Source organism: Panthera onca, chromosome D1, assembly GCF_046562875.1.
Source record: "Panthera onca isolate mPanOnc1 chromosome D1, mPanOnc1 haplotype 2, whole genome shotgun sequence".
NCBI classification, from domain to species: Eukaryota; Metazoa; Chordata; class Mammalia; order Carnivora; family Felidae; genus Panthera; species Panthera onca.
Window position 1 is genome coordinate 39,667,203 of NC_138348.1, and position 25,824 is coordinate 39,693,026.

The 25,824-nt window shown below is 46.8% G+C and overlaps 1 protein-coding gene across 11 annotated transcripts in view; it reads right to left on the reverse strand.

Moving 5' to 3' along the window:
• Positions 1-25,824, reverse strand: part of NAV2 (neuron navigator 2) — a 732,958-nt gene that overhangs the window by 160,298 nt on the left and 546,836 nt on the right. For 10 of the 11 annotated variants that reach the window (XR_013550161.2, XM_078433316.2, XM_078433314.2 and 7 more), the window contains 3 exons: positions 10,360-11,461; positions 5,239-5,351; positions 129-237 (listed from right to left, as the gene is read on the reverse strand). Coding sequence is in view for 10 of the 11 variants with exons in the window: in XM_078433316.2 (XP_078289442.2) it covers positions 129-237; positions 5,239-5,351; positions 10,360-11,461 (1,324 nt within the window). In the remaining variant the exon portion in view is untranslated. Of the gene's footprint in view, positions 1-128; positions 238-5,238; positions 5,352-10,359; positions 11,462-12,728; positions 12,855-25,824 lie in introns of those variants that run through there. The other variant, XM_078433319.2, reaches the window with a different exon arrangement.

A 25,824-nucleotide genomic window follows, 5' to 3' on the forward strand; every position in this document is an offset into this window, starting at 1 on the left:
AGCACATTTGGGGATCAAAATTATTTATTCCATTATTAACCAAGTCGCATTGCTGGTGGCATGAACAAACATAGGAGAAGCTGCATGAAAATCAAGTTGCCCGTGATTCAGTGAAGACATTCATTCACCTGTGTGTGACCTGAGTTCCCCGTAAACTAGACATGGTCTCCTCCAAGTTCTGCCGCAGGTCAGCGATGTTCTTCACTGTTCGCAGCCGTCGAGCTTCAGGGTCTTCCCCTGGAAAGATGAGGCGTAAGACTTTTAATCCTCTGATAGATCGTGAGCTCCATGGAACACGCCATGTTCGATGCTCAGGGCCTGGCTCACTGTGGGCGCTTAAGGACTTGAGAACAAATGGATGGATGGACACCCAAAGGAAGTCGCTAAATCCAAGGAGAGAAGTCTTTCTTTTCCCTCCAGGTCCCTTCTGAAACAGGTAAAGTCTACCTTGCAGGAGAAGCAAAGCACCTGGCCTGAAGGGCAAACACATTTACAAACTGTCTCCAATAAAGACAAACACAAGTTAGGTCTAAGCACCTCCCACCAATCATTTTCTGCCCGTGCAGAAGTGGGTGAAGCATTTTATTTTCTCACCCATTGGTGGTAACACTCTGCTTTCTACCAGCCCTATTTGGTAAACACGACTTGCAGCGCCTAAAAGATCTTCACTTATTAATCACAAATATTTCTACAGAGAGAGGTTTGCCTCTTTCTGTTGGATTTTTATGTCACCTCAAATTCTGGTTCTTCTAACTCACTGGCTGCGTGACCGTGGGGAAGGTGCTGACCTTCTCTATCGCTCAGATTCCACAGTCCTCAAAAGAGGACAGTAACAGTACCGACGTAGGACAGCTGTAAATGGGATAGGGCCTGGAGATTCCCGAGCACAGCATCCACCTCAGGCACTAAGTCATGCCAGCTGGTGCTGCAGAGCAGGAAGCCATCAAGAGGACCGAGGGTTTCTCTTCGGGGGATGAAACTTCCATTCTCTGGGCAAGATTTTCCACACAACACCCGGCCAGTCAGAGGTCAAGCTGGCATAAGGGTACCAGCAGAAACGGGCCCTACACAAGCTAGGAAGCCACATGCCCTCCAGAGAAGCCTTGCTCTGGGTTCTCTGGCTCTTCTGCTTCGTGTGGGCTTACATGGGGCAGAGGAGATGGGGAATGATGGAAGGAAGCAAACACCTGTCCCTCAGAGTAATTCCAGGGAAGGCTGAGAAGCCTGCCGAAGAGCCACAGTCGAGGCTCCTTAAAAGCCTATGACTATCTCAAGCTTTGAGCAACATTTTTAAGGACATGTCCGCATAGAACTGGTACAATGGACGGGCAGCAGCGAGTGGGATTGACATCAGGAACTACATAGAACTCCCAGCAGCTGTCATTAATAAGGGAACAGGCAGCTAACGGGGCACCTGCGTGGCTCAGTCAGTTGGGCGTCAGACTTCAGCTCAGGTCATGATCTCGCAGTTCACGGGTTCGAGCCCCGCATCGGGCTCTGTGCTGACAGTTCAGAGCCTGGAGCCTACTTCAGATTCTGTGTCTCCCTCTCTCTCTGTCCCTCCCTCGTTCACACTATGTCTCTGTCTCCTTACAATAAATAGACATTAAAAATAATTTAAATAAGGGAACAGGCAGCTAAGAAATGTTATGGAACTTTCTTTCTGAGGCAGAAAAGCTTCTATAGTTGTTCTTGACACGGTAGTGCCTGGAGACCGGGAGATGGACTGAATGACACATGTGTGATTTTATGGAGGAAATTTGCTCTAGCAAACTCTCTGGTCCTTGAAAATACCAAGTGTTTCCAATTTTCTCCTCCTTTTGAACCAAGAGAAAGTTGGAAGGCATTTTTCTCTTATCTGAACAGTGGTCCAGGCTTGCATTTCCCACCCAATTCTTTAAACATACATATATATGTGTGTTTTCAAACAAAAGCAGTGATGAAAGTTTACTTCCCTTCCTGCATGGCACTGGAAGAATGTAACTACATCTATCTCCTGGCCTATCCAGTATCTTTTGCTGTCACTTTGGCCATATTCTGTCTATCATAAGAAGGCCAAAAAGGTACTGATCCTTGGGACAGCTCTAGGCCCTGCAGTAAACATTTATCAAAGCTAAACCTAGGGGCGCCTGGGTGGCTCAGTCGGTTAAGCATCCGACTCTCTATGTCAGCTCAGGTCATGATCTCACAGTCTGTGCGATCGAGCCCCTCATCAGGATTTGCTCTCTTTCTCTGTCCCTCTCCCATGCACATATGTGCACTCTCTCTCTCAAAAATAAACAAACTTAAAATAAATTAATAATAAAGAAAGCTAAATCTAGGCACAAATTTCCCAATTAGTTAACTTAACCACCTATAAAAGCATCATAATTGTACCTATTTTCCCATGTCTCTCCTAATTGGCATGTTCACCTGTAAACTCTCCTTTAGAAATTCAAAAGACCTTTGAGATGGGAAGGTATCTCACCCTTACTCTTAGTAACTCTCACACAAATCTGCAGTTGCCCGAGAGATATTTATTGTCCAAAAATGTTTGGTCAGCGTAGGGCTGAAAGAAAAAGCACAGACTGCCTGCATTTCGACAAAGGTTTGAACTCTGGCGATGCTATCTATTAGCCGCTTGACTTCGAGTGAGTCATTTGATCCTTTCTGAATGTCATCTGTCAAATGCGGATAAAAACCTTCCCTGAAAGGGGCAGTAGGAGGATCGCATGAGACGCTTATGATATGCCTGGCACAAAATGAGGGCTTGCTGAATTCGAGTTTCCTGTTTCCCTTGTTGGGGCGTGCGGCTTTGTGCTGGGAAACGCCTGCAACCCCCCAGCCCCAGCCCAGAGCACGACACATACCAGATTCCAAGAGCAGCGCAGAAGCGCAAACTAGGACCCACCCACCTTGCTCAGGTGATCACATTCTCAATTGCCGTTTCTGTCTCCTCAGATGCTGCACGATCTGAGCAAGGATGTGCACCAGCTCACAGCCTGAGCAGAATGAACACACAACTGTGCTCCGGTGGAAATGGAGGCCCTTCTGCTCGCATACAGAGGTCTTAAGGTATTCCCTGTCCCTCTGCAGCTTCTCTGTATTCACAAGGTCAGCCCTCCCTTGGGCGACCGGCCACGATGGACAGAACACCACACTGTGACCCAACAGGGCTGACCTTGGAGGACGTCAGGGTGTTACAAGAGGAACATGGAGGGAGCCCGGGATTTTCCCTTGGAGGGAGGAGGCTCAAGGGAGAAGCTGTTGTACGACAAAGAATGGAAATCAGCTGTGGGCTATAAGAGGATGGATTATATCCAGTGACTAGAAACGAAAGAATAAAGAATTTCTGTTACCAGTGAAGGCCAACAAAAAAGTGGAAGGGCTGCCTTACGAAGGAATAATTTCCTGTCACAAACATTCAAGCAGAGACTGAAAGACAATTTGTCAGTGAAGGACAGAGGGATTCGTGGACTGGATAATCAACAGGTGTGTGTGCTCCCTTCTGACTCTATGATCCAAGTTACAAGGTCTCAACTGTAATGTCATACAAATGACAAAGCACCATGGGAAAACCCACCTAGTTCGCCACCTGAAGAGGGGCAGAACTAAGCAATCGGTCAGTGTCATAAATGTCCATTTCTGAATATACCCGCTACTCATTGTCACTTCAAGGGATCAGCTGTGGATAGGTTAATTCGACCTTATGCTACTATCCGCTGTGTCCACAAAATGATTCACAGCATAGTCACACATGTGATGTCTACTGCTTGAACGTAAAGACAAGTCACTCTAAGAAATTCCACTTAGGAAAAAAAAAAAAAAAAAAAAAAAGGAAGGAGGGAAGGAAGGAAGAAAAAAGGGAGGGAAGTGTGATGTGGAATGTTCTCTGGCCGCTGCTTCTGCTTTTCAAATGTGAATTTTGCAGAGCCTCAGAGTCTGACATGAATCCACACTACTCCACGGGACACACGTCTGATATATGCCGGGCTCTCGGAGCACTAGCCTGCCTCTTTTGATGTGTGCACATAAGAATACAGTCTGGAATGTGTGTGGAGACCTGAGTAGTCACTGAACGCCACACCCTTCTCGTAGCGGGCTCTTTTGCTGGGCTAGCCATGTCCTCATATGCAAGGAGGTACAAAGCTTGGAGAGAAGGAAGCACAAAATCAATCCCAAATGTGGGGTCCTGAGCCACTGCAAGATGGATCACTTCTAAATGGCTTGAAAACTCTGCCTCATCACTGTGCCCGGCCAGCAGAACCAGAAGGAAATAGTTAAATAGCTCAGATCCTCTGAAATTAATACTCAGAGCTAATGGTGAGATGGGTATGATCCCCTCACGTGGGCTGCAGACCAACTCCACAGCTGTGATGTGGCTATTAAAACGGTGTGGTCGTGGATATTTAGCCTAATAAATGGACTTGAAACATGGATTCGATTTTTAAGCCAACCCTGGAAGTGGTAAGATATGCAAAGAATAACACAACCACTGCTAAATGTGTGGTTTACCACTCACTTCCCTGATTAGAAGTTGCTGGAACATAGGACACAGAAGTGGGGAACGGGGCAGACAGACAGAGGTGGTGATAAACCCCGAATGCAGCGCAGTAGGAATCCTGACTCATACGCTAACTTTTCTCCTTTGAGGATGTGACAGGTTTATAACCTTAATAAATCAATACCCGTGGAATTAACTACATGGCAACCGTGGATTTTATGTTTTCATGTAACATAATAGCCCTTTAATCATCATCGTCTAAGTTAAACTTAAATAAAATTTAGATATGTTTATTTTTGGTAGAAGAAGCATGCTGTGTTCTCCTTTCCGATTAATGCAGGATGACAAGAATGCATTTTCAACCAGTGCTTCCACACAGGAAAGAAAAAAAAAAAAAAGGCAAGATATGATAGTTCCAGATCTTGTTCGAAAGTGACTTTATCTGAAGAGTGAACAAGGAGATTCAAAGTTAAGTGTCAGAGCAGCCCAGGTCCGCTACACGAATGAAATGGAACGTGTATTAAAACAGGATTTGCCAGTAAGCAAGAGATTTACTTATAATTCTGGGGACAAGGGAGTAGATTGTGCGAGAGAGGACAGGGAAGAAAGAGAAGACGGAAAACAAAAAAATAACACTAGTAACTTTGTTTAGGTTATCCGTCAGTGCAACAGTAAGGCGACTCCAATCAGGCCGGGTGGTTATGTGGGAGGTCTCATCGGCAGCAGACACAGACTTTCTGGGGCTCCATACTCACCAGTGAGCTCCTCCAGAGCAGGCTGTCCACTCTTAGTGTAGTGGCTGGATTCCATGCTCACGCCCGCGGAGCTGGATTCAGCAGTAACATTCCCTTCGGTGTCTGTCTGGGACCTTCACACACAAACCAAAGCAGACACACTTGTCACGAGCAGTAGCTACCACATCTGGACCGCTGTGGTCTGACCACAGCACACGCCATCACCCCCTTCAACGAGACGCTTTAGAACAGAGCAGACCAGCAGACTGACTCTAAATAATTCATCAGCACATGTGGAGCAATGTCCTAGAAACGGAGGGAGCCACCGAACTGTAAAAGATGAAATATTCGTTGCCCAAATGGAGGGTCTGCAATCCCTCACTGGGGAATGCTTCTCCGAATCCCTATCAGGGAGCTAGGTCTGGCCAGAAAAAGGCTGGAGAGTACTGAGTGGTTTGGATCACTTAACCTCTGCCAAAGAGCAACTTCTAAGTACTCAGCAATACCAGAAAGTCAAGCATAAAGATGACTCCACTGGCAGCCCCGTGGCCCTCCCCAAATCCTCCTGTCATGGCTCTCTCTGGAAAGGTGACTACAAAACCGGTCAGGAGTGGGTGCCAAGCAGGTGTGTTGGCCCCCTACGTCTCGGATTCAGAGCTCAGATCTTCGGAGATGAAAGGTCTCATCGATCATTATTTCAACACTTTGAAATCTGTACTTCCCCAAACCTTCTCTGTGCCTTTATTTGTCCAGTAAATCAAGGCCACTGCTTCATGCAATGCGTTCTTGCCACAACTACCTCGGCTGACCTAGGCGAGGCGTGCAAATGTGTAATTACACTCAGATGCGTAACCCTGGGTGTAGCGTTATTAATTCATTAGCATCCTGAACTCATTCACCCAGACTTCACTCTCTGTGAAAAAAGTGTTTGCCAGGAATGTGGACTGTCTTAATTAAACGTGGGGGACGTACCGAGAAACCTCAAGTCACCCATCCTTCCCCACCTTCGCCCTCCTAATGAAGCCGTCAATTCCAAATTCCTGCAGTCCCCACCCCTTGAGGATTTTTGGATTCCTGTTGCTCCTTTTGACCCACTGGCCAGAGTCCAGGCTTTCATCATCTCTGACCTGTAAGCACTTTGTAAACACTGCTTCCAGCCTGGAGGTTGCAAACGGCAGCCAGGTGTCGGAACCAGCCCGTAGATTCTTATTGGTCTGTGTAGTATTTTGAAGCTTTTTGAATTCATTTCAACGGTTTAAAATTGGGAGATTTCACAAGAAATATCTGGATTTCTGCCTCGTCCGTTTCTCCACTTGGCAGTGAAAACAAGAAAGTCTACACGGCCTTTCTTGCAGGGCGCCACCTGCTGGTGCCAAGTGATGGCTGCTCCCTCTAGACAGTCTAGCACTCCTGCCGCGGTCCCATTATCCCCGGACACTCGTTTCTATGACCTTTTGGGTCGGAATCAGGCATCTGAGTCTGTGGCCTCTATTCTAGACTGCCTGTAGGTCCAGTCTACTCCCCACACCATCCTCCACTGGTTTTTGCGACACCGATACGATCACATCACCCTCTGATCAAAGGCCTCCGATGGTTTCCATGGCCCACAGCGTAAGGTCTGACGTCCTAACTGTGGTAGACAACGCCCCACATGGGTATTCATTTCCAGCCCTGTCTTGTGCCACCCTGCCCTGTACACACAGCCCTGCCGTGTCTTCTCTTCCACCTGTGTCTTCATTCCTAGAGCACACCATGCCCTTAAGGGTTTTGCCTTCGTAGTTAGTGTGACCTGTGCCTAAAGGCTCTTTTCCTCTTCATTCCTCTCTTGCTCCTAATCAGCCTTTAACACACAGTTCCCATGTCATCTTGGCCGGGAAACCTTCCCTGACTCTGCTGGCTAAGCGCTCCACCTGTGCGTTTCTACAGCCTTCTTATTCTCCTGATGCCGATGTATTACAATGCGAGCTAATTAATAAATCTTGCCTCAACTAGAGAGCTCTCTGAAAGCAGAGACTGGCTCTTTGGACATGTACGTGTAAGAATTCAAGCTGTTCAAGTTCACATGTAGAGCGGGCCCTTAAGCAGGGTGTACTGAATGTATAAACAAGAAATGTTTAAGTCTAGAAAGATGCTGGGTCCTAGAAGGAGCATTAGACTTGGAGTCTGAACATTTCGCTGGCTGCAGGGAGCCACGCACATGTGAGAAGTCACTTCACACCTCTGACCCTCAGGTCCCCCATGTGTACAGCAGGGCTAGCCACAGTGACCTCTCCTGGCTGCCACAAAAATCACGTGACAGGACTCAAGAAGCATTCGGTCAAGTGTAAAGTGATACATGTCCATGTCACTTCTCAATATAATTCATTCAGTGTGATTCAAAAAGATGACTTATCTTTCTTTTACGCCTTGGTAACATCGCCAATGTTGACAGGTTCTGGGGAGGGGAAGACGGCAAGTTCTCTACGGTAAGTAACCCATGAACTCGAGAGAATTTTAGAGCACGAGGGGAGTCTAACCCATTTAAAAAAATCTTCTCATCTCATCTCATCTCCTTGCTCTATAGATGAAGACAATGAGGTTCAGGGAGCTGCACTGACTCAGCGATCCAAGACTGTTTGGCGCTTAAGAACTTGGCCCCTCTAGTTAGACAGACTTGGGTTTAGACACTAGCTCTTCTAGCTATTAGCTCTGGACTTGGTGTGAGTTATTTAATCGCTCAGAGCCTCAGTTTGCTCACCTACAGAACGGGGATCTCAAAAGTAGCGAGCTTGTGAAGTCTCGGGGATGATTCGATGGGCGAAGGCATGAAAAGCCTTGGCAGGGTCTCTGCACATACGTAGCATGTGCTCCATAGCTGTCCCCACAGGGAAGGGTCCCAGACCACCCAGCGATTTGTAAGCTAATAAAAGACAGAGCCCAGGCATCCTGACTCCCATCCTGGCTCACCTGAGAAGGAAAAGCACATCAGAGGGGCCAGAGGGACATCACACAGGGTGAACATGGACATTCAAGTACAGCTTGACAGATACGAGTGACATTTTCTCATTTCTCGTATTTGTCAGACATTTGTTCTTTCGTTAAGAGTTTTCCTCTCACAGAGAAGCGTGAAATTTTAAAAGAGGTTAAATGTTTTACAATCCTTCAAATCATTCCAGAAAAAAAGAAAAAGGGAGTGAAATGGATGGTGTCCAAACACCATCATATATTTTAATTTCGAAAATGCAAATCAAGACTCTGGGAGCAGTAGCTTGAATATGTATTACCTCAAGACTATTAATGTTACTGGAATGATAAAAATTTCATGGGGAGCAATTCAGCTGCCTCCATGGTTCAGAGAACAACTGTATTAAAAGCCCTGCATGGAGACGAATGCTGAGTCATTATCTAAAAGCCCTGGCACTCTTCTCCAATGGTTAGCTGAGCTAATGACTGGATGTAATAAAAAGATGACCTTCTCCCAATTAAAAAGTCCGGGTGTGACCCCTGCTGAGGGGGAGGGTAAGCAGAAGAGAAAGAAGGAGGGATGGGACAAAGAGAAGCCTGGCCTTGCCTCACTGGCTGGACCTGCCTGGCTTTACTCTGAATCACTCAGGCCAGTCTTCCCACTCGCTGTTGGCAGGCACGGTAACAAAGCCTACGAGAACACAACTCAGGCAGGGAGACAGGGGATATCCATTTCTTCGGGGGAACCATGCAAACACAGGAAGCTGAAAGTATGGGCACGAGTCTGCATGCGAACAGGTGTGAAAATATATGTGTGCATATGCACACTAGCATTTTATATATGTATGTGAACTTGTGTCCATACTTGGACGTGGCTGTCAATGTACGTCCATGCCTACGGGCGTCCGGGGGTGTGTGTGTGTGTGTGCAGTGTATATGTATACATACTTAGGGCAGAAGCTGTAAAGTAAGTGCCTAGATAACGGCATTCACTCATCAGGCCCCTTTTGCTATGCAGAGGTATTAGTAACATTCTGCTGTGCAGAATGGCCAAATGTACTCCATGTCTCAAGTACAGGATTAAGCTGGGCACTGGGAGCAAAGCTCTGGGATTCCCTTAAACCACAGCTGCCATCTGCTGGAGAGGACTTGTCCACATGGGCCAAGGACCACCCAGAGCCCGTGTCCTCCATCCTGCAAAGGTGCGTGGTGCGGGCTGGGCAATGAGAGGCTCTCACAGGCCACAAGCACACAGAGCAAGCGGCACCTGGCTCCAAGTGGTCTCCCGCAGTCCTATGGATGTGCCATTAGAGAGAGAGAGTGTGGGGGACAGATAATGGACAGAATGGAGTCAGACAAGCAAGCATCCAGGCTTGTCTCCTCAATATAACCTGATTCTTTTGTTCTTCTAGAACTGATCTCTCCCTGGGGCTCCTGGGTGGCTTAGTCAGTGAAGCATCCAACTCTTGATTTAAACTCAGGTCACCATCTCACGGTTCATGAGTTCAAGCCTTGCATCAGGCTCCCCAATGCACTGTCAGTGCAAAGCCTGCTTGGGATTCTCTCTCTCTCTCTCTCTCTCTCTCTCTCTGCCCCTCCCTCCCCCAAAATAAACTTAAAAAAAAAAAAAACTGATCCCTTCCTATCACTACCTTGCCCTTTCATGCTGCTCTCTTGAAGAAAGATTCTAGCAAGGACTGAAAAAATACTTAACACATGCCATGTGTAAGCAGCCGTGAGGATCTGGAAGCTCAAGACGAACGCCTCTGTGAGAAGAGGTCTCACCCATTCAGCAAGGTGACATCTGTGTTTCTCATTTTTTAAGGTACGTTCAGAAAATGTTAGGACCGATGTCGGGGCCGGTCACACTGAGTGATACCAAACCACACTTACCGCGTCTGCTCCTGCTGCGGCTGCTTCTGAAACGCCCCTGGGTCCCCACGTGCCTGGCCAACTCCTCCTCATCCTGGGGTCAGCTCGAATTTTGCTTCCTCTCCCCCTCCCCCAAGCCGTGTTGTACTAGTCGCTCCCTCAAGCACACGTGTATGGCTCTACTGGGAGCTTATCAAGGCGTACGTTAGCTGTCAGCTTTCATGTTCCTGGAGGGCAGGCCGGGTTCCTGCCCTCAAAGACCTGGGACCTACCAGAAAGGCTCCTCTGCCCACGGCCCAGCAAGGGCAGACAGGCGGCCGCACCTACCTGTACAGGAAAGGCGCGACGGTGGCAGTGTTGGGATGGTTGTATTGCTGCTGGGGCTGAGGTAGCTGAACACTGACGGTATTGCTTCCTGTGGTCTGGGTGGTCCCGACGGACCCGCTGACGGTCTGGCTGCTGATGCTGTGGTTCAGGGTGGTCCCTCCAGGGCCTCTTCCTTCTGAGGATGCCAGGCTGGAGGAGGAACTGGAGTGTCTGCTGTCCAGCTGGGGCTTCTGCTGGGGGAGCCCCGAGCTCGGCTTCCCACCCCGGCTCCGCTCCCCCTCCTTGGAAGGGGCAGGGGCACTTGGGGACTTCCCGGGCATGCTCTTCATTCCTGGTTTTGGTATTCCACTGTGGGAAGGGGCTGTGGCCTCCTTCTTGGCACTGTTGAGCTTCCCCCCCTTGGGGATGAAGCTGGCGATCTTGGAGGACTTTTTTGGCATCTCGGTCACCGCCGCCCCGCTGGGGTCTTCTTTCGGCCCCTCTTTGAGGTCCGGCCTTTCTGTCACAGAGGCTCTCTTGGCGAGGTCCTTGCTTTTTTCCTTTTCCTTCTCCCGCTGTTGTTTCTCCTTTTCCTTCTCGTTGCCTTTCGGGGAACTCTTCTTGGTGGTCAGCGCCCGGCTAAAAGTTCTCTGGGCGATGCCCTTGAGGGCGATCTTGGGGCTGTTGGAAGCGGGACCCGCCATGGACAGCGAGCGACTGGTGGCTTCCGTTTCTTCGCTCTCTTCAAAGCTGGGTAGAATCTCGAGCCGCTCACAGCTCGTGTCCCGTGACCCTGGGCCCTCGCCTGCCTTGGAACCCCCTTTGCTGTTGAAAAGCTTTAGTTTTTCCAGCATGGACCTCTGACTGTTGGGGGCTGGCTTCATGGCTTCGGGGCTGGGCCTGGGGGCCTCGGGCACGGGCTGCTTGACCGAGAGCATGGACGGCGTGGCACTGTGCTTCACGCTGACCGACTTGCTGCGCCAGGGCTTGGAGGCAGCACCGGGCTGGGGGATGGCCGAGGAGGCGCCGCTGTTAGCAGGGGAGGGGCTGCTGCCACTTTCCAGAGGAACAGGTGCATTTTCACTCATTCCGGGGTGGGAGGAGGCTGGGCTCGCCAACGGCTCTGCAGAGATGGGGAAGAGAAGGAAACCCGAATTACACCTGTGGACCTGCGCTGACGGCCAGGGAGGGTGGGCCATGGTTCCACAGCTCATCACTCTCAACCCAAACACTCAGATAGCTCCACCACCCTCCCGTGCCTTACCCGTGGTTAAGCTGTTTTAAGTTTTTTTAATCTTTATTTATTTTGAGACAGAGACAGAGTCTGAGCAGGGGAGGAGCTGAGGGGAGGGAGACACAGAATCCGAAGCAGGCTCCAGGCCCTGAGCTGTCAGCGCAAAGCCCGGCATGGGGCTCGAACTCACGAATCGTGAGATTGTGACCTGAGCCGAAGTCAGACGCTTAACTGACTGAGCCACCCAGGCGCCCCCCACCCGTGGTTAAGTTTTTAAATCCCACCTTGACTTCCTCCTCTCCATCACACACAGTTCACATTTCCCGTCCTATCCTGGTATCTGCTGTGCAAATGCACACTGATCTTAATATCAACATGTGCAAAGCACAATTAAGCATGCGTTTCTGGTAAAAAACCAAAAACCTACACCACGAAAGATGTAGGAAACACATATTGTTTTGAATTATTCAACCCACAACCCAATTTCCCGGTTAATGCGAAATAATTGAAAATTAGCCGCCTTTAAGAAAATGTAGGAGAGACATTAAAACGGAACAAAAAAGAAAGAGAAACCAAGCATAATCTTTACAGAAGAATAATTACCCAAGGAAGTTGCTAAGTCCTATCAAAGCATAGACGCTTTTTCCTATGTTGACATTTTGAAAGCGGTACCAGCACGATTCAGGCAAGACTTAAAAAAGATTTTTTAGCTTAAGAGTATAAAATGCACATCGATTTACTATAGGCATGAAAACACACAGGTTATCTGAAAGTCAAGGTCTCCCCTTTGGCGCTTAGGGTGTATTTCCCCAGCCAGACTCTCTTCTCAGAAACGCCTCAAGATATTTGCAAAGTGGAATCAGAATGATTCTAAGAAGGGCGGGTTCCAAACTGGAGTTCTGCTGGCCGAGGCGGCCCGTACCACGGAAATGAGATCAGGGATGCCCTCCTCCATGAGCACTCAGAACCAAGCAGCTCTATCGCCCACACAGGGGCAGCTGTCAGACAGAAAGTGGCCGGGAAGGCATGTCACGGCCGAGCCCGGCGCCGTGCCACCCACACCCCATACAGCCCGGTGCACAGAACGAAGAGGATGCGGCCCTTCAGCCCCCGAAGAGCACGTCCGTGCCTGCAAAGTCACCACAACACGACTTACCTAGCGGCAGCCACTTTCTCCCACAACGGTTCCCTAGGAAAAATTCTCTGACCGGAGAGGCTGCCCTTCCAATTGTCACAAGTGTTTTCAGTTAAACTGCTCATGTTTCTAATTAACTTTTGTCATCCGCAACTGCTCCAGTGCCCAGAAGCCTGGCGGGATTAACGGCTGCTTCTTCTGCCCGTTTTTTTTTTTTTTTTTTTTTTTTTTAATACCTATGTTCCGCTGCCTTCTAGCAACAGAGTAAACTGTGTATAGAGCGGCTTTTTATGATTTAAAAGTCAACGGCCGCCAAAGCCGAGTGCAGGCAGCCCCTGTGTGGGACATGAGCACCGAGCCGGGAGAACTCCCGACAGAGGAACGGCTTTCCTCCACTCACTCCCAGCTGCTCCGGGAAGCCACAGCTCCAGGGTGATCCAAAGCAGACCTCCCAATGTTTTAAAACACATACATCTTCCTGACTTACTGGGGATTTGGGTTTGGAGCGGGGGGTGCTGCACAATCCTCCCTAACAAAACTCACGAGGCATTGTTGGATCTTTTCCTGGGGAGAGCTGGAGACCGGCTTGCAAACAGGCTCGGGAACCCACCCACACTGCCGGCCTTTCAGAGGGTCTCCAGCAGCCTGACGCTGCTTATGGAAGGTCTCCTGGTATCAGGAGGTACGGAGCTAGGCACATTGTGAAGAGGGGCTCACTATCCCCCTTTTATGAGTGAGGAAACCGTGGCTCATGGGAGCGCTAGTAACCGACCCTAAACCACAGAGCTAGACATGGACATAGCTGGGACTTGAACCCAGGTCTCCTGATACAGTGCTCTTGGGACTGTATCACAGCTACCTCCTTTGGTGAAGGATATATTTAAACAAGAGGCACTTAAATGGTAGGAGTGCTTTTTAGGCATCAACTTTTCTGTTGCTAAGGTATGTTCATGCCATCCTTTTTGGGGCACAGCCCAGCCCAGCCTCTGGAAAGGAGGCAGCCTATAGTGCAGAGGCTGGCTCTCTGCAGTAAATACTGGTGACCTCCAATCCCGAGTTCCACTTCTCATAAGGCAACGGTCTTTCCCTTAACCTGGGTTCAGATCTGAGGCCAAAGGATTCATTTGTTCACTCAATATATTCATTCATGTCAATATTCGCTCATTCAATGTGTATGTCAGATGCTGTTCTAGGCACCTGGGATACATCAATGCAAAACAAAAGTCCCTGCCTTCTTAGAATTTACAGTCCAGCAGAGGAACAGATAACTAACATGGCTGATAAATTTTATCATTTGTTAGAAAATAAGAGCTAAAGAAAAGGGGGTCTTTTGGGGCAGGTTGTAACAATGTCCTCACAAGAACTGCATCATATTCAGAGGTGTGCCCCTCTTTCCTAAAGAAGTCTTAGGCACATTCCACTGAGTGTAAGTGCACAGATCAGTAGGACTTCTCTGCTCCCACACATTCCTTAGAACCTCAAGAAAGCTTGCTTGCAATGGTTTGACAAACGCTCCTACCTAGCAGGTCTGTGTATTTCTAACACTAACAAACACAGCTAGAAATCAACCAACAACTAACTAGCCAAGGACTAACCCAGAGTGAAACAGACACCTGGCTCATCTAAGTGAAATGGGCAGACTAAGCTAAAGATGTTGTCTCCTTCAGATCCAAGGTGCCAGGCCAGGGGCGGGGGAAAGAGGGAGGCTGGGGAAGGGCTCGCACGATGTAGGTAGGACGCATACCACCCTGGGCCAAAACAGCTCGCTCCCAGAAACTTCCACATGTCTTTTAAACCCCTGCTCAAATGCCTTCCGTGTCACGCTGAGACCTTCAAGCTGACTGACCCACTTGGTTGGCGTCACATGGCATTTTCCGAGGACTTTGCTCATACCTCCCCATAAAAGGATTTTAGAGGGCCACCTACATATTCTAGCCACTGGGAATACAGAGGAGTACAAAATAAGGTCTACCCACTAGGAACTCACTGTCCAAAGAGGCAACAGGCCTCAAGCAGAGCAGAGAACAATGTAAAGGACTACAGAGGGCTGTGTAGGGTACCATGATACCTAAGGGTTGGGATCCATTAACTCTCCCATTTGGGAAACCTTCACAGAGCCAATGACCTCTGACTTGTCACACCATGTTTCTGCTCTAGGTTGGCTGGCTAGCCCACTGGTCCACACTCCCTGACTCATCTTTGTGTCCGACAGCCTGCCAGAGCATAGGAAACCTTTGGTATGTGGCTATCAGATTGCAGGTTGGTAGCTTTGACTTTTGCAATTCACAGTTAAGGCAACAGAGCCACAGCCTTCTGATGAGTCATGAGTCAAAAGTTTTTAGCCTAAACTCCGGCAAAACCAAAAAACACTATCAGGACTCAGAGTTCCAGAATTTCCACTTAGCATGTGGCGTGGGCTCCTCTGGTTATGGAATCATGGGGACATTTCAAGGCTATTCGCTGCAGCTGTTAACTGTAGAGATGATCTGAATTTGGTTTCTAGAACAGGAGTTTCCTGAGTAGGGCTGCAGGGCACCAGATTACCTGAGGATAAGACAATCTATACTTTGCACTTATGTCATGGCTAGAAATCCCCTTAATAGTGAAGGGGGTTCCAGGTCACTAGTGGTTTTGCCATGTTCCCATCATTCTGAAGGTTTCACACCAGTGACCTTGGCTCTTTAGGGCCTGTTCTTCTTTCTTTGGAAAACAGCCATTCCTAATGCCGGGATTCTGTGATTCCCAGCATGAGACTGTCCTTACCATGCTTCTGAGACAGTGAAGTAAGTATGAGAGAGATATGAGTAGGTGAGTGAAGCTTTAAGCTTTGTTACCAACCAACAGTGTGACCCACGATGTGCCATTTTGCCCCTCTGGGCCTCAGTTGCCCCATTTGTAAGAAGGATGAGCTATTTCTCTAGAGTCTTTTCCACTCTGCTTCCATTCAAAGCTCAGTGAGTCTCCGAGAGGCCCAGTGAGGCTGAGGCCAGAGAATGCAGCCCTCAGTTCCATCACTACTCTGTGCTGTGGCATACAGGTGTTTACCTTCAAACATTCTCCCTCCACAGCTCTCTTACGATGTTTACTGGTAGACATCAGTGAAAACTGGCTGGGTCAAGGGACAGTCAGCCTTGAATGAGGGACTTGTGAATTCAGAAATTCTGGTATCCTATGAAAACAAGCCTGGGGAAGGGAAGGTGGGGAGAGGTCTATAAAATTAAGAGCACTTCGCTCCCTAATGAGGAACAGCTCTAGTTTCGGCTCTCATGTATACACACCTTTGTTAGAGTAAAAGAATCTAATAGGGAGGAAAGAGAAAAACATAAAAGAATGTTCTGAACATCAGTATTTCTCTGGCAATTAATGGTATGCAGGCCACTGTAGTAGGTGAGCCTATTTTCAATGGCACATGGATGAGTATTTTTATATTTTAAAAGTCATATATTTATTTTATTGCAATAGAACAGATAACTAGCCCACATATAAATGAACAGCTTCATGATTATTAGACATACATTTAAAACTGGAGCTGATTTAAGGAAAACAAGAAACAAAAACACACAGATTTGGTTCACAGATTTGGCAAAACTCACACAGGTCTGTGGAAGACTGAAGCTGGGGAGACACTTCTCCATTAAATCAAGAAATGCTTATTTTATACATAAAATCTGTAATAAATATTTTACAAATACCTACCTGTGTTAATTCCATGCTTTTGGAAAACGTAATCAACAAAACAGAAATCAAACCAGAAGGCCCAAATAAAGACGAGGTTTAAAGATAACCTGAAATGGCCACCTTTTAGAGTTTTATTTTTTTGTGTGTATTCGTTTAGAAAATTTTGCTGAGAATGGCTAGCCTAGCACTGGCACCATGACCAGGCCTTGTTTAGCCAAAGACCATTTAAAAACTAACGGCTTTCCAAGTCTGGACTACTGACCAATAAGAATGACACATTACATCACCCCCCGTAAACATCCAAATGTCCATATGCAAAACTGAAAAATATCAAGACATACTGTTATATGCAATAGACTCTGATCTACTCTACCCTAATCCATTTTTTAAACACCTATCACTAAACCCCTGAACAGATCTTATGACCCTCGAGGGGACTGTGCCCTGAAGCCTCAGCAGCTCAGTTCTAAAAGACAGCTTCCAAGGTTCACCCACCACCAACTGACAAACCACCACAAGAAGGAAAAGTCTCATTTGAAACAGTGCAGACAGGATGTCTTTGAAGAAGAGAAAAGGCTTTTTTGCTTTTTTTTCAGGGTTTACAGAGAACATTAATCCTCCTGGAGGGAGGGGGAAAGTTTGGTTTTTCTGGCAACCAGCCTTAACCTTCCCTGACAGTAACCAAAATACTTTCTAAATGAAAATACTGTCTAAGGCAGATAAATAAGCATTTCTTCCTCTCTCCCTCCGACAGGGCCAACACTGGCCACCAGTCCCTTCTGTCCCCAGCCTCCCAGTTAGGGGGACATTGGTGGTCTGATCCTGATGCCAGCAGGCACCCAGGGAGCATGTTCTAGGCTGGCTGATCCCAGCTCCTGTCACCCCCATTGTGATTTTAAACCTGCCCTGGGGACATTTCCCCGCCTAAATCCTCTCAGTAGTCTTCAGGAAAAGACCTGATAATTGGGTCTGGGAAAATGTTTGCAATTTCCTACAATTTGTCAAGGTGTCAATCTTGAGCATTCAAATTTGTTAGGAAAACTGAAACCTGTTTTGTGCGTGCGTGCGTGCGTGCGTGCGTGTGTGTGTGTGTGTGTGTGTGTTTGAAAGTACATGGACTCTAGCCACACAGGCTGGAGACAGTTTTCAGAGTTGCTCAGGTCAATTTCTCAACAACTCTGTTACCCACCACATCACAGAGGGGCACAGGAAGCTCGCTCGATCTGCTAAATAGTTCTGGAGGATTCCTTAAACCTGGCCAGGGAGCATTCTCAGCACTGCTGTGATCAATGTCTAATCTTAAGAGTGTGGGCTTAAACATAGTTTTCTCTCTGATCCTTCTTAGGGAGGATCATTGCAGGTATAGAAAGAGAGAGAAGGGGGTATAAGAACGACCAAGGAAAGTGGGCAGGAAAGTGCCAGGGCATGGAGCTGGGTTTGGGACCCATACTTTCTAAGAACCTTCTTGTGTCTGCAATTTCAGAGGCTCTGAGAACATCCAAGTTAGAATAAGAATGACAATCTACCTAAACAAACGTTTTTTACAAAGTTGCTCTGTTAATCCCTATCAAAATCCCAATGATGACTTTTGCAGAAAGAGAACAACACATCCTAAAATTCATATAGAATCTTAAAGGACTCCGAATGACCAAAATAATCTTACAAAAGAACAAAGTTTGAGGTCTCAGAGTTTCTGATTTCTAAACTTATTACAAAGCTACAGTAATCAAATTGGTGTGGTACTGGCCTAAGGACAAATGGACCAATGGATTAGACTTGAGAGCCCACAAACAAACCTTTGTGTCTATGGTCAAATGGTCTTTAATACTGTTCAATAAAGTCAGGGTGGCCTTTTCAACAAATGGTGCTGGGCAAACAATATCCACATCCAAAAAAAAAAAAAAAAAAAAAAAAATCAAGTTGGATTCTTATCTTATACCATATAAAAAAATTAACCCAAAATGGCTCAAAGACCTACATGCAAGAGCTAAATTATAACTCTTAGAAGAAAGCTTAAGGACACTGGATTTGCAATGACTTTTTGGATATGACCCTAAAAGCACAGGCAAAAAAAAAAAAAAAAAAAAAAAAAAAAGAGAAGCCAGGTAAGCTAGATTTCATCAAAATGAAAAACTTTAGTGCATCAAAGGACACTGTTCACAGAGTGAAAAGGCAATCTACAGAAAGGGAGAAAATACTTGCAAGTTAGCTATCTGATAAGGAATTGATGGCCAGAATATATAAAGCACTCCTATAACTTACAAACAGCAATACAACAATCCGATGGAAAAATGGGCAAATGGACATTTCTCCAAAGAAGATACACAAATGGCCGATGCACGCATGGAAAGATGTTCAATATCATTAATCATGAGAACGCAAATTGAAACTACAATAAGATACCACTTCATACCCATTAGGATAGCTATTATCAATTTTTTTGTGTGTTTTTATTTATTTTTGAGAGAAAGAGACAAAGTGCAAGCGGGGGAGGAGCAGACAGGAAGGGAGACACAGAATCCGTAGCAGGCTCCGGGCTCAGAGCTGTCAGCACAGAGTCCGACGCGGGGCTCGATCCCACAAACTGTGAGATCATGATCTAAGCCGAAGTTGGACGCTTAACCGACTGAGCCACCCAGGTGTCCCTAGGATAGCTATTATTTAAAAAAAAAAACCAAACCCCCTCCCCCTCAAAAAACAAAACAAAACAAAACAAAACAAAAACAAAAAACCCCCAGAAAATAAGTCTTTGTGGAAGACGTGGAGAAATTAGATCGCTTGTAAACTACCATGAGAATGTAAGATAGAGCCATTGTGGAAAACAAAACGGGAGTTCCTCAAAAAATTTAAACCTAAACTATGATCCAGCAATTCCATTTCTAGGTATATATCCAAAAGAAGTGAAGGCAGAGACTTGAGCAGATATTTGTGCACTTATGCTCACAGCAGTCTTATGCACAATAGCCAGGGGCGCCTGGGTGGCTCAGTCGGTTAAGCGGCTGACTTCAGCTCAGGTCATGATCTTGCAGACCATGAGTTCGAGCCCCGCGTCGGGCTCTGTGCTGACAGCTCAGAGCCTGGAGCCTGTTTCAGATTCTGTGTCTCCCTCTCTCTGACCCTCCCCCGTTCATGCTCTGTCTCTCTCTGTCTCAAAAATAAGTGAACGTTAAAAAAAAAAAAAATTAAAAAAAAAACAAAACAAAAAAACAATAGCCAAAAGGCAGAAGCAAGCTGAGTGTCCATCGGTGGATAAACAATGGATATTGTTTGCATAAGTACACGGATAAACGAAACACGGTATATACATACAATGAAATATCATTTCTGTCTTCAAAGGGAATAACATTCTGACACATAGTACAGCATGGATGAACCTTGAAGACATTATGCCGAGTGGAATGAGCCAGCCATGAAAGGACAAAGACTGTGCGGTTCCACTTAGAAGAGGTCCCCAGAGTGGGCAAATTCACAGAAGGATGACTGCCAGGAGCTGAGGGGAGGGGGCAACAACGAGGACAGTTTCAGTTCAGGAAGATGCCGTCCGGAGACGGCGGTAACGTCTGCAACTGCAAGGTGAATGTACTTAATGTCATGGAATTGTATGTTTTAAAATGGTTCAAATGGTAATTATCATATGAGACGTATTTCACCGCAATGAAAAAAATCAGATTGTATTTGGCTGCGAGTGACACAGAATTCTGACCGTCGTGGCCTATACCTTATTCCCAGCTCCTACCACAGGACTGCCACACCCCAAAGGGCTCAATGAATATTTGCTAAATTAAAGAAAAAGTTTCTGTTAGTGTGATGGTTAACTAATCATATGAGATTATGTAGTCGGCCTATTACTTTATTAGTATTATTTTACTCCAGACTGAGAAAACAATTTCTGCGTCAAAGGAACAGCGATCCTTTTAACAGACCCTAGTAGACAAGCAAACTACATCACTTGAATTCCTCCTCCCTCAACTGGCTGTCAGCAGCTCTCTGGCCAAGCTGTTTGCTCTGAACGGGGTGCCTCACTGCCCCCTTCCCTGCTCCCCCACCATACCCAACATTATCCCCCCGTTTATGTTCCAGACCTTCCATTTTACCTTCCACTCCAGGAAACCTCCAGAACCCCCACACAGAGGCCATGACTTTTGACTTGAGGCTTCTCTGGGGTCCCTGACCTTTCCCGGCCTGTATTGGGGTTATAGCAGCCGCACTTCCCTTACGTACAAGAATGGCTGATGCACTGATAGGTGCCCAGTGTGGCTGGTGGAAAAACCAACAAACAAATAAAACCTACTACCCACGCTCGATCCCTCCACATGGCTCGAAATTAAAATCAGGTGTGCCGGGCTTCAGCCTCTCGGCTGATGATGCCAGTTCCCTTTAAAGCTAAGTGAACCGAAAAGACTAGAAGCTGTGGTGGTGCTTTTAGTGCTTTTCCTTCTACTTGTGGTGGAAATTTTGCTGCAACAGGTCACCGAAAGGGTCATGTCCAAAAACTCCGGTATCCTGGAAGGGTGTGGCCAGAAAGAAATGCACGGAATGTACAAGTGCATTTCCCATTAGGCTGAAGGCAGCTCCTCACCGTGTGAGCTGCGGGGGTTCCCGGTCTTCCTCACTGACTTTTTCACCCCAGAGGAAGTTTTGGAAAAAAGGGGCCCTCGACAGCTGCAGCAAGTACAGTTGTGTTTCTTTTTAATACATGACAAGGTAATTCTTTTTCTTCAGTGGCTCCTTTCAGATAAAATGGAGTGAAGAGATGGGTAATGAGATCATCCGTTTCTCTCCTGGCAGTGAAACAGCAGTCAAGGAAAATCACGACGTGCGCTTTCCTACCCAGTGTTCACTACATGGTCTGCAATTTTACAAGACACGTTTTCTAATCCCACTTTAAGGCCGTGAAAAACTGGTAAAGCTACACGAAGGTTGGCTTACTGGAAATATTAGTATACAGTTGGCCTTATCGACACAAGGACTTTGCAGTAAGGTCTTTAAAAAAAAAACCAACTTAAAAGTTTTACTTGAGAGAGAGGGAGGGAGAGAAAGTGAACGCGACTGCACAGGGAGGGGCAGAGAGAGAGAGAGAGAGAGAGAGAGAGAGAGAGAGAGAGAGAGACTGAGACTCCCAAGCAGGCTCTGCACGACACGGGGCTTGAACGCACGAACCGTGGGATGCTGACCCGAGCCAAGACTAAGAGTCGGATGCTTAACCGACTGAGCCTCCCAGGCACCCCCGTAGTAACGTCTTAAAAAGAGAGTTCGTAAAATCTCTCTCTCCCTCCCCCATACACGTCACACATCAAAAGGTGTCCTATGCATATTTTTAAAACCCTCCCACCTCGGCTGGGTAAGGAGACGAATCATTTGCTGACATCTGAAGGAAAATACCTTTAAAAATAAAAAGGGTTCCTATTCTTTATCTTTCATTTCTTGAAGGCACATCACCCTCAAAACACCCCCTTCCTCTCTCTTGAACTATTTGTTTGAAATCCCACGCAACAGGCTTCAGGAGAAAGCTTTTGTTTTAATTGGTCAAGCCATTTCTCTATCTTGTACCATATATGGCTATAAGAAAGCACAAAACTGGCCGCAGAAAACTTTCTCCCTTCTTTCAAGGGCATATGAAATTTCACAGAGAGATTATAAACACTTTACAAGGGGGCAAATCTTATTCTTACAAGAGGTCACTGTCCACAGCTAACAGCTCTTTGGCAGAGTGCAATGGCAGTATGCTATTATAAATTTTTTTTTTTTCCAACGTTTTTTATTTATTTTTGGGACAGAGAGAGACAGAGCATGAACGGGGGAGGGGCAGAGAGAGAGGGAGACACAGAATCGGAAACAGGCTCCAGGCTCCGAGCCATCAGCCCAGAGCCTGACGCGGGGCTCGAACTCACGGACCGCGAGATCGTGACCTGGCTGAAGTCGGACGCTTAACCGACTGCGCCACCCAGGCTATTATAAATACATCCAAGACAGAATTAGTTAAGGAATTCTGCAGGCTTTCTCCCCTAAGATACCAGCCCAATCTCCCTTACTCTCGGGGCAAAAGATGGACACTCCGAAATACAAGGCTCCACACCAGCGTTACACCAGAATGCCTTCCAAGGAACAATGCAAACGGGCATTAATAGAGAGAAGGAGGTCCAAGGTTAGGTAAGTTGGGAAAATAGAGGGCTAAATGGTGGTCAGTTTCCTTGCTTGCAGGACTTCTCAGAGCCTTTACTAGGCTTACTTGCACCGGGAAATATCCAAAATGATAATGGGATAGTATGGTTCCTAAATGTATTTTTGCCACAAACTGATTTTACGGGGCAGTTTCAGGAAATAGCCTGTCATGGTATGCATTTTGGTAAACCCTGTCTCCACGGAGGGGGTAGAAAATGGCACGTAACCTAACTCAGATAAGATAGCTGTCCAACAGGTAACCATCACTAACCAGGAAGGGTATACAAGGGAGAGGAAGAAGATGTACCCCCTTTCCTCCTGTGAAGTTATAATCTAGTAGACTGGAGAATGCTTTCGTGATATGCATTCTGAGCACTAAGTATCCTTAACATGTATCTGTCCCCTTTTGTTACAATAAGATCAGTCTAACGCTCTGCACTAAAGCCAAACGAGTATGATAACAGGAAGCAGGAATGATGGCTGCTCGGTGGCATGCCTAAAAAGATTTCCATCAACAGTTAGGCTCCCTGTGACTCAGGGCTGGGACACAGCAACCACAAAAACGGATGTGATCTTGACCTGTATTAATACAAGAATGACATTCAGAACAAAGGAAGTGAGGATCTTGCCCTGCGGTGCCCAGCTCAGACCAGAGCTAGGATGGTGCACGACATCAGAATTTGGCGCCCTAGAGATCTGTTATTTTAAGTCACTCATTTCCCAAAAAGGGAAGGAACAGAGCTCTGGGCAGGTAATGACTTCTCCAAGGTCTCGCCATCAGTGAGTGGCACTGGACTTCAGTCTCTGAAGCTTGTTCAATAAGGTAACTTTGCTGGCCCTGCTCCCAAACCTAGCCACTCAGACTCTCTGGGGATGGACCCAGGGAGTTAGAGTTCTAACTAGCTCCTCGGGTGACTGTCATCCATACTGAACTTGGAAAAGCAGGTACTGAAGAATGTGAACACTGCTACCGTGCACAGAGAAACCACAGTTTTCCCAGGATGGGGGTAGAATCTGAGGATGACCGTAAACCACTCTCAACAAAGAGTGGCCAGAAAGGATGGAGACATTCAACGTGGAAGAAAGAGGACTTAGAAGAAAGTAAAAGTGGAAGAACTCTTCTACGGCGGCTGGTTTTCCCCTTTGATCCTTCTGCCCACTGACACTGAACAGCAGCAAAAACGGGCTAAAGCCACACCTGTCAGGACAGGCCCAGGACTCACGTCTGTTCAGTGTGTGCTCTTGTGAATAGCCAAGGACCCTTTATGGCACTGAGGGTGCAAGGCCCCGGGGTTCCATGGAGCAGCTTAGGGGACAGCCAGAGCGGGTGGGGGATGTTGACAGCAGCTGTGGAAAAGGGGAGTTAAGCCAACCTGCTTTAATATATTCTCTGCTCCACTTCGACCAGAGCAGCTCTCTGTACACGGAAGATTCTGTTTGACAAAAGGTTTCCATTTTGGGGGGCGGGGACCCTCTGACCATATTAATAATCGTATATTAGTAACAGCCAACATTTACGGAACTTACTTACGTTTTGTGCCAGACACTGCCAGAAGGCATTTTTATTATACTGACTTTTTTCTTTTGTCATTTGCAGGATAAATCCAGTGAGGTAGGTAATAATGATTCCACTTTACCAATGAGGAAACTGAGGCACAGGGCTTTAGTAGGTCACCCAAGATCAAACAGATTACTGCCAGGCTCCTTTACCTCAAAGTCCGCATACTTCAGCTGCAACCCTAGTGACCCTCCTGTCCTCCCCCCTTCCGCCCAAGAAGGGACAGTAAACTTTCAAAGCCCACGCTCCTTTCTTGGTACAAGATACAGTATTTTCATCAAGTCTCTGTCAACAGCTTGCAGAGATCCTACAGCAAAGTCCTCTGACCTATAACTTCTTCCCCGAGGAAAAAGAGAATTTCTCCCTCCAGGAAGTTCTTTTTAAAAATGGGAACGTCAAACAACTGAGCAATAATTTGAGTATGGTTTTTGTTCTCCAAAATTTAGGATGCAAGCAAAATGTAATCTTTCTGCTGTTATTTTTTCTGCCAATCAAAATCAGAAGCCAACCAAAGAACTGGCTTATTGTATTTCTCTGGGGGAATCAATGCAGAAACTGAGAGCTGAATCGCGCTATTATTCACTACCTATGATTGTATTATGCCAAATGTGCAGAAACAGAAGGAAAAAAAGCAGTCATTCATCCTGATTCTGCCAAGTATACAGGCACTTGGTATCAGATAGATCAAATAATTTCAGGGCTTCACGGATGTCACAGATCCACACAGACTTCTGAGCCTTTTTACCTGACAGTTGTCTTCTTAATGAAAAGACAGAATTTTTCTTCTGGAAAGAAAAAAAAAAAAAAGAAGAAATATGCTGAGGTAGAAAATGGCCCTGGAGACTGCTCACTGGCTTTACTCACCTAAATCAGGAAGCAATTTCCTCCAGGTGTCTGTTTTGTTTTATACAACAGCCCTGGCTGTGACAAGTTGGGGATAGATGAAGGTTTTGTAGGTAGAGTGCTCATTCCGATGAATCCTAGTAACTTCTGTAAGGCTGAGACATCTTTGAGAAACAGGATAAACGTGACGATGTGGAAGGAGTGCCAAGGTAAAGGTCTTGCTCTGCTCTGTGCTCAGAGCCCCACCTTTAGGACTTTGGGGATGGGCTCAAGTCCAACTTAATAGCTCGGTACCCTGGAGTTAGTTACTTAGTCTAGCTGAGCTCCGGTTTGTATTCGTAAGTAAAAATAAGACCAACACCAATAACTACCATCTGCTGAGTGCCAACCGTGTGCCAGGTATGGTACTAAGTGATTTAAATAATTCCATTTAACAAATCCACTTAAGGATTTCCTTAGTTCACGTACAAGCATCTTGTGAAGTGGATTACTGCAGCTCAGAGATGTTATGATGGCTAGGGAACGGTAGAGCAAGGATTTAAACACTCAAGCCCGTGTTCTTCTTAATCCCAGACTCCACTAAATGAGGACGCTGACCACAGCTTGCCTTCTTCACCACGAGGAACAAAGGAGTAATGACAGAAAAAAGCATCCTGCAAAAGAGCTCTGCACACAGATTTGTCTTCATTCCCCCTACGAATACCGGGCTTTCTCAGAGTGAGGTATAGTAGCCATACCCAATATGGGTGGAAGGGTTGTCTTCTGAGGCAGGGTGGGCCCGGGGACCCGGCACAAGGGCCGGCTGACCCGACTCTATAGAGAAAGCGAGACTGCCCCCTGGAGGCCCTGTGCATTCTAAAGCTCCCACCTTTTGCA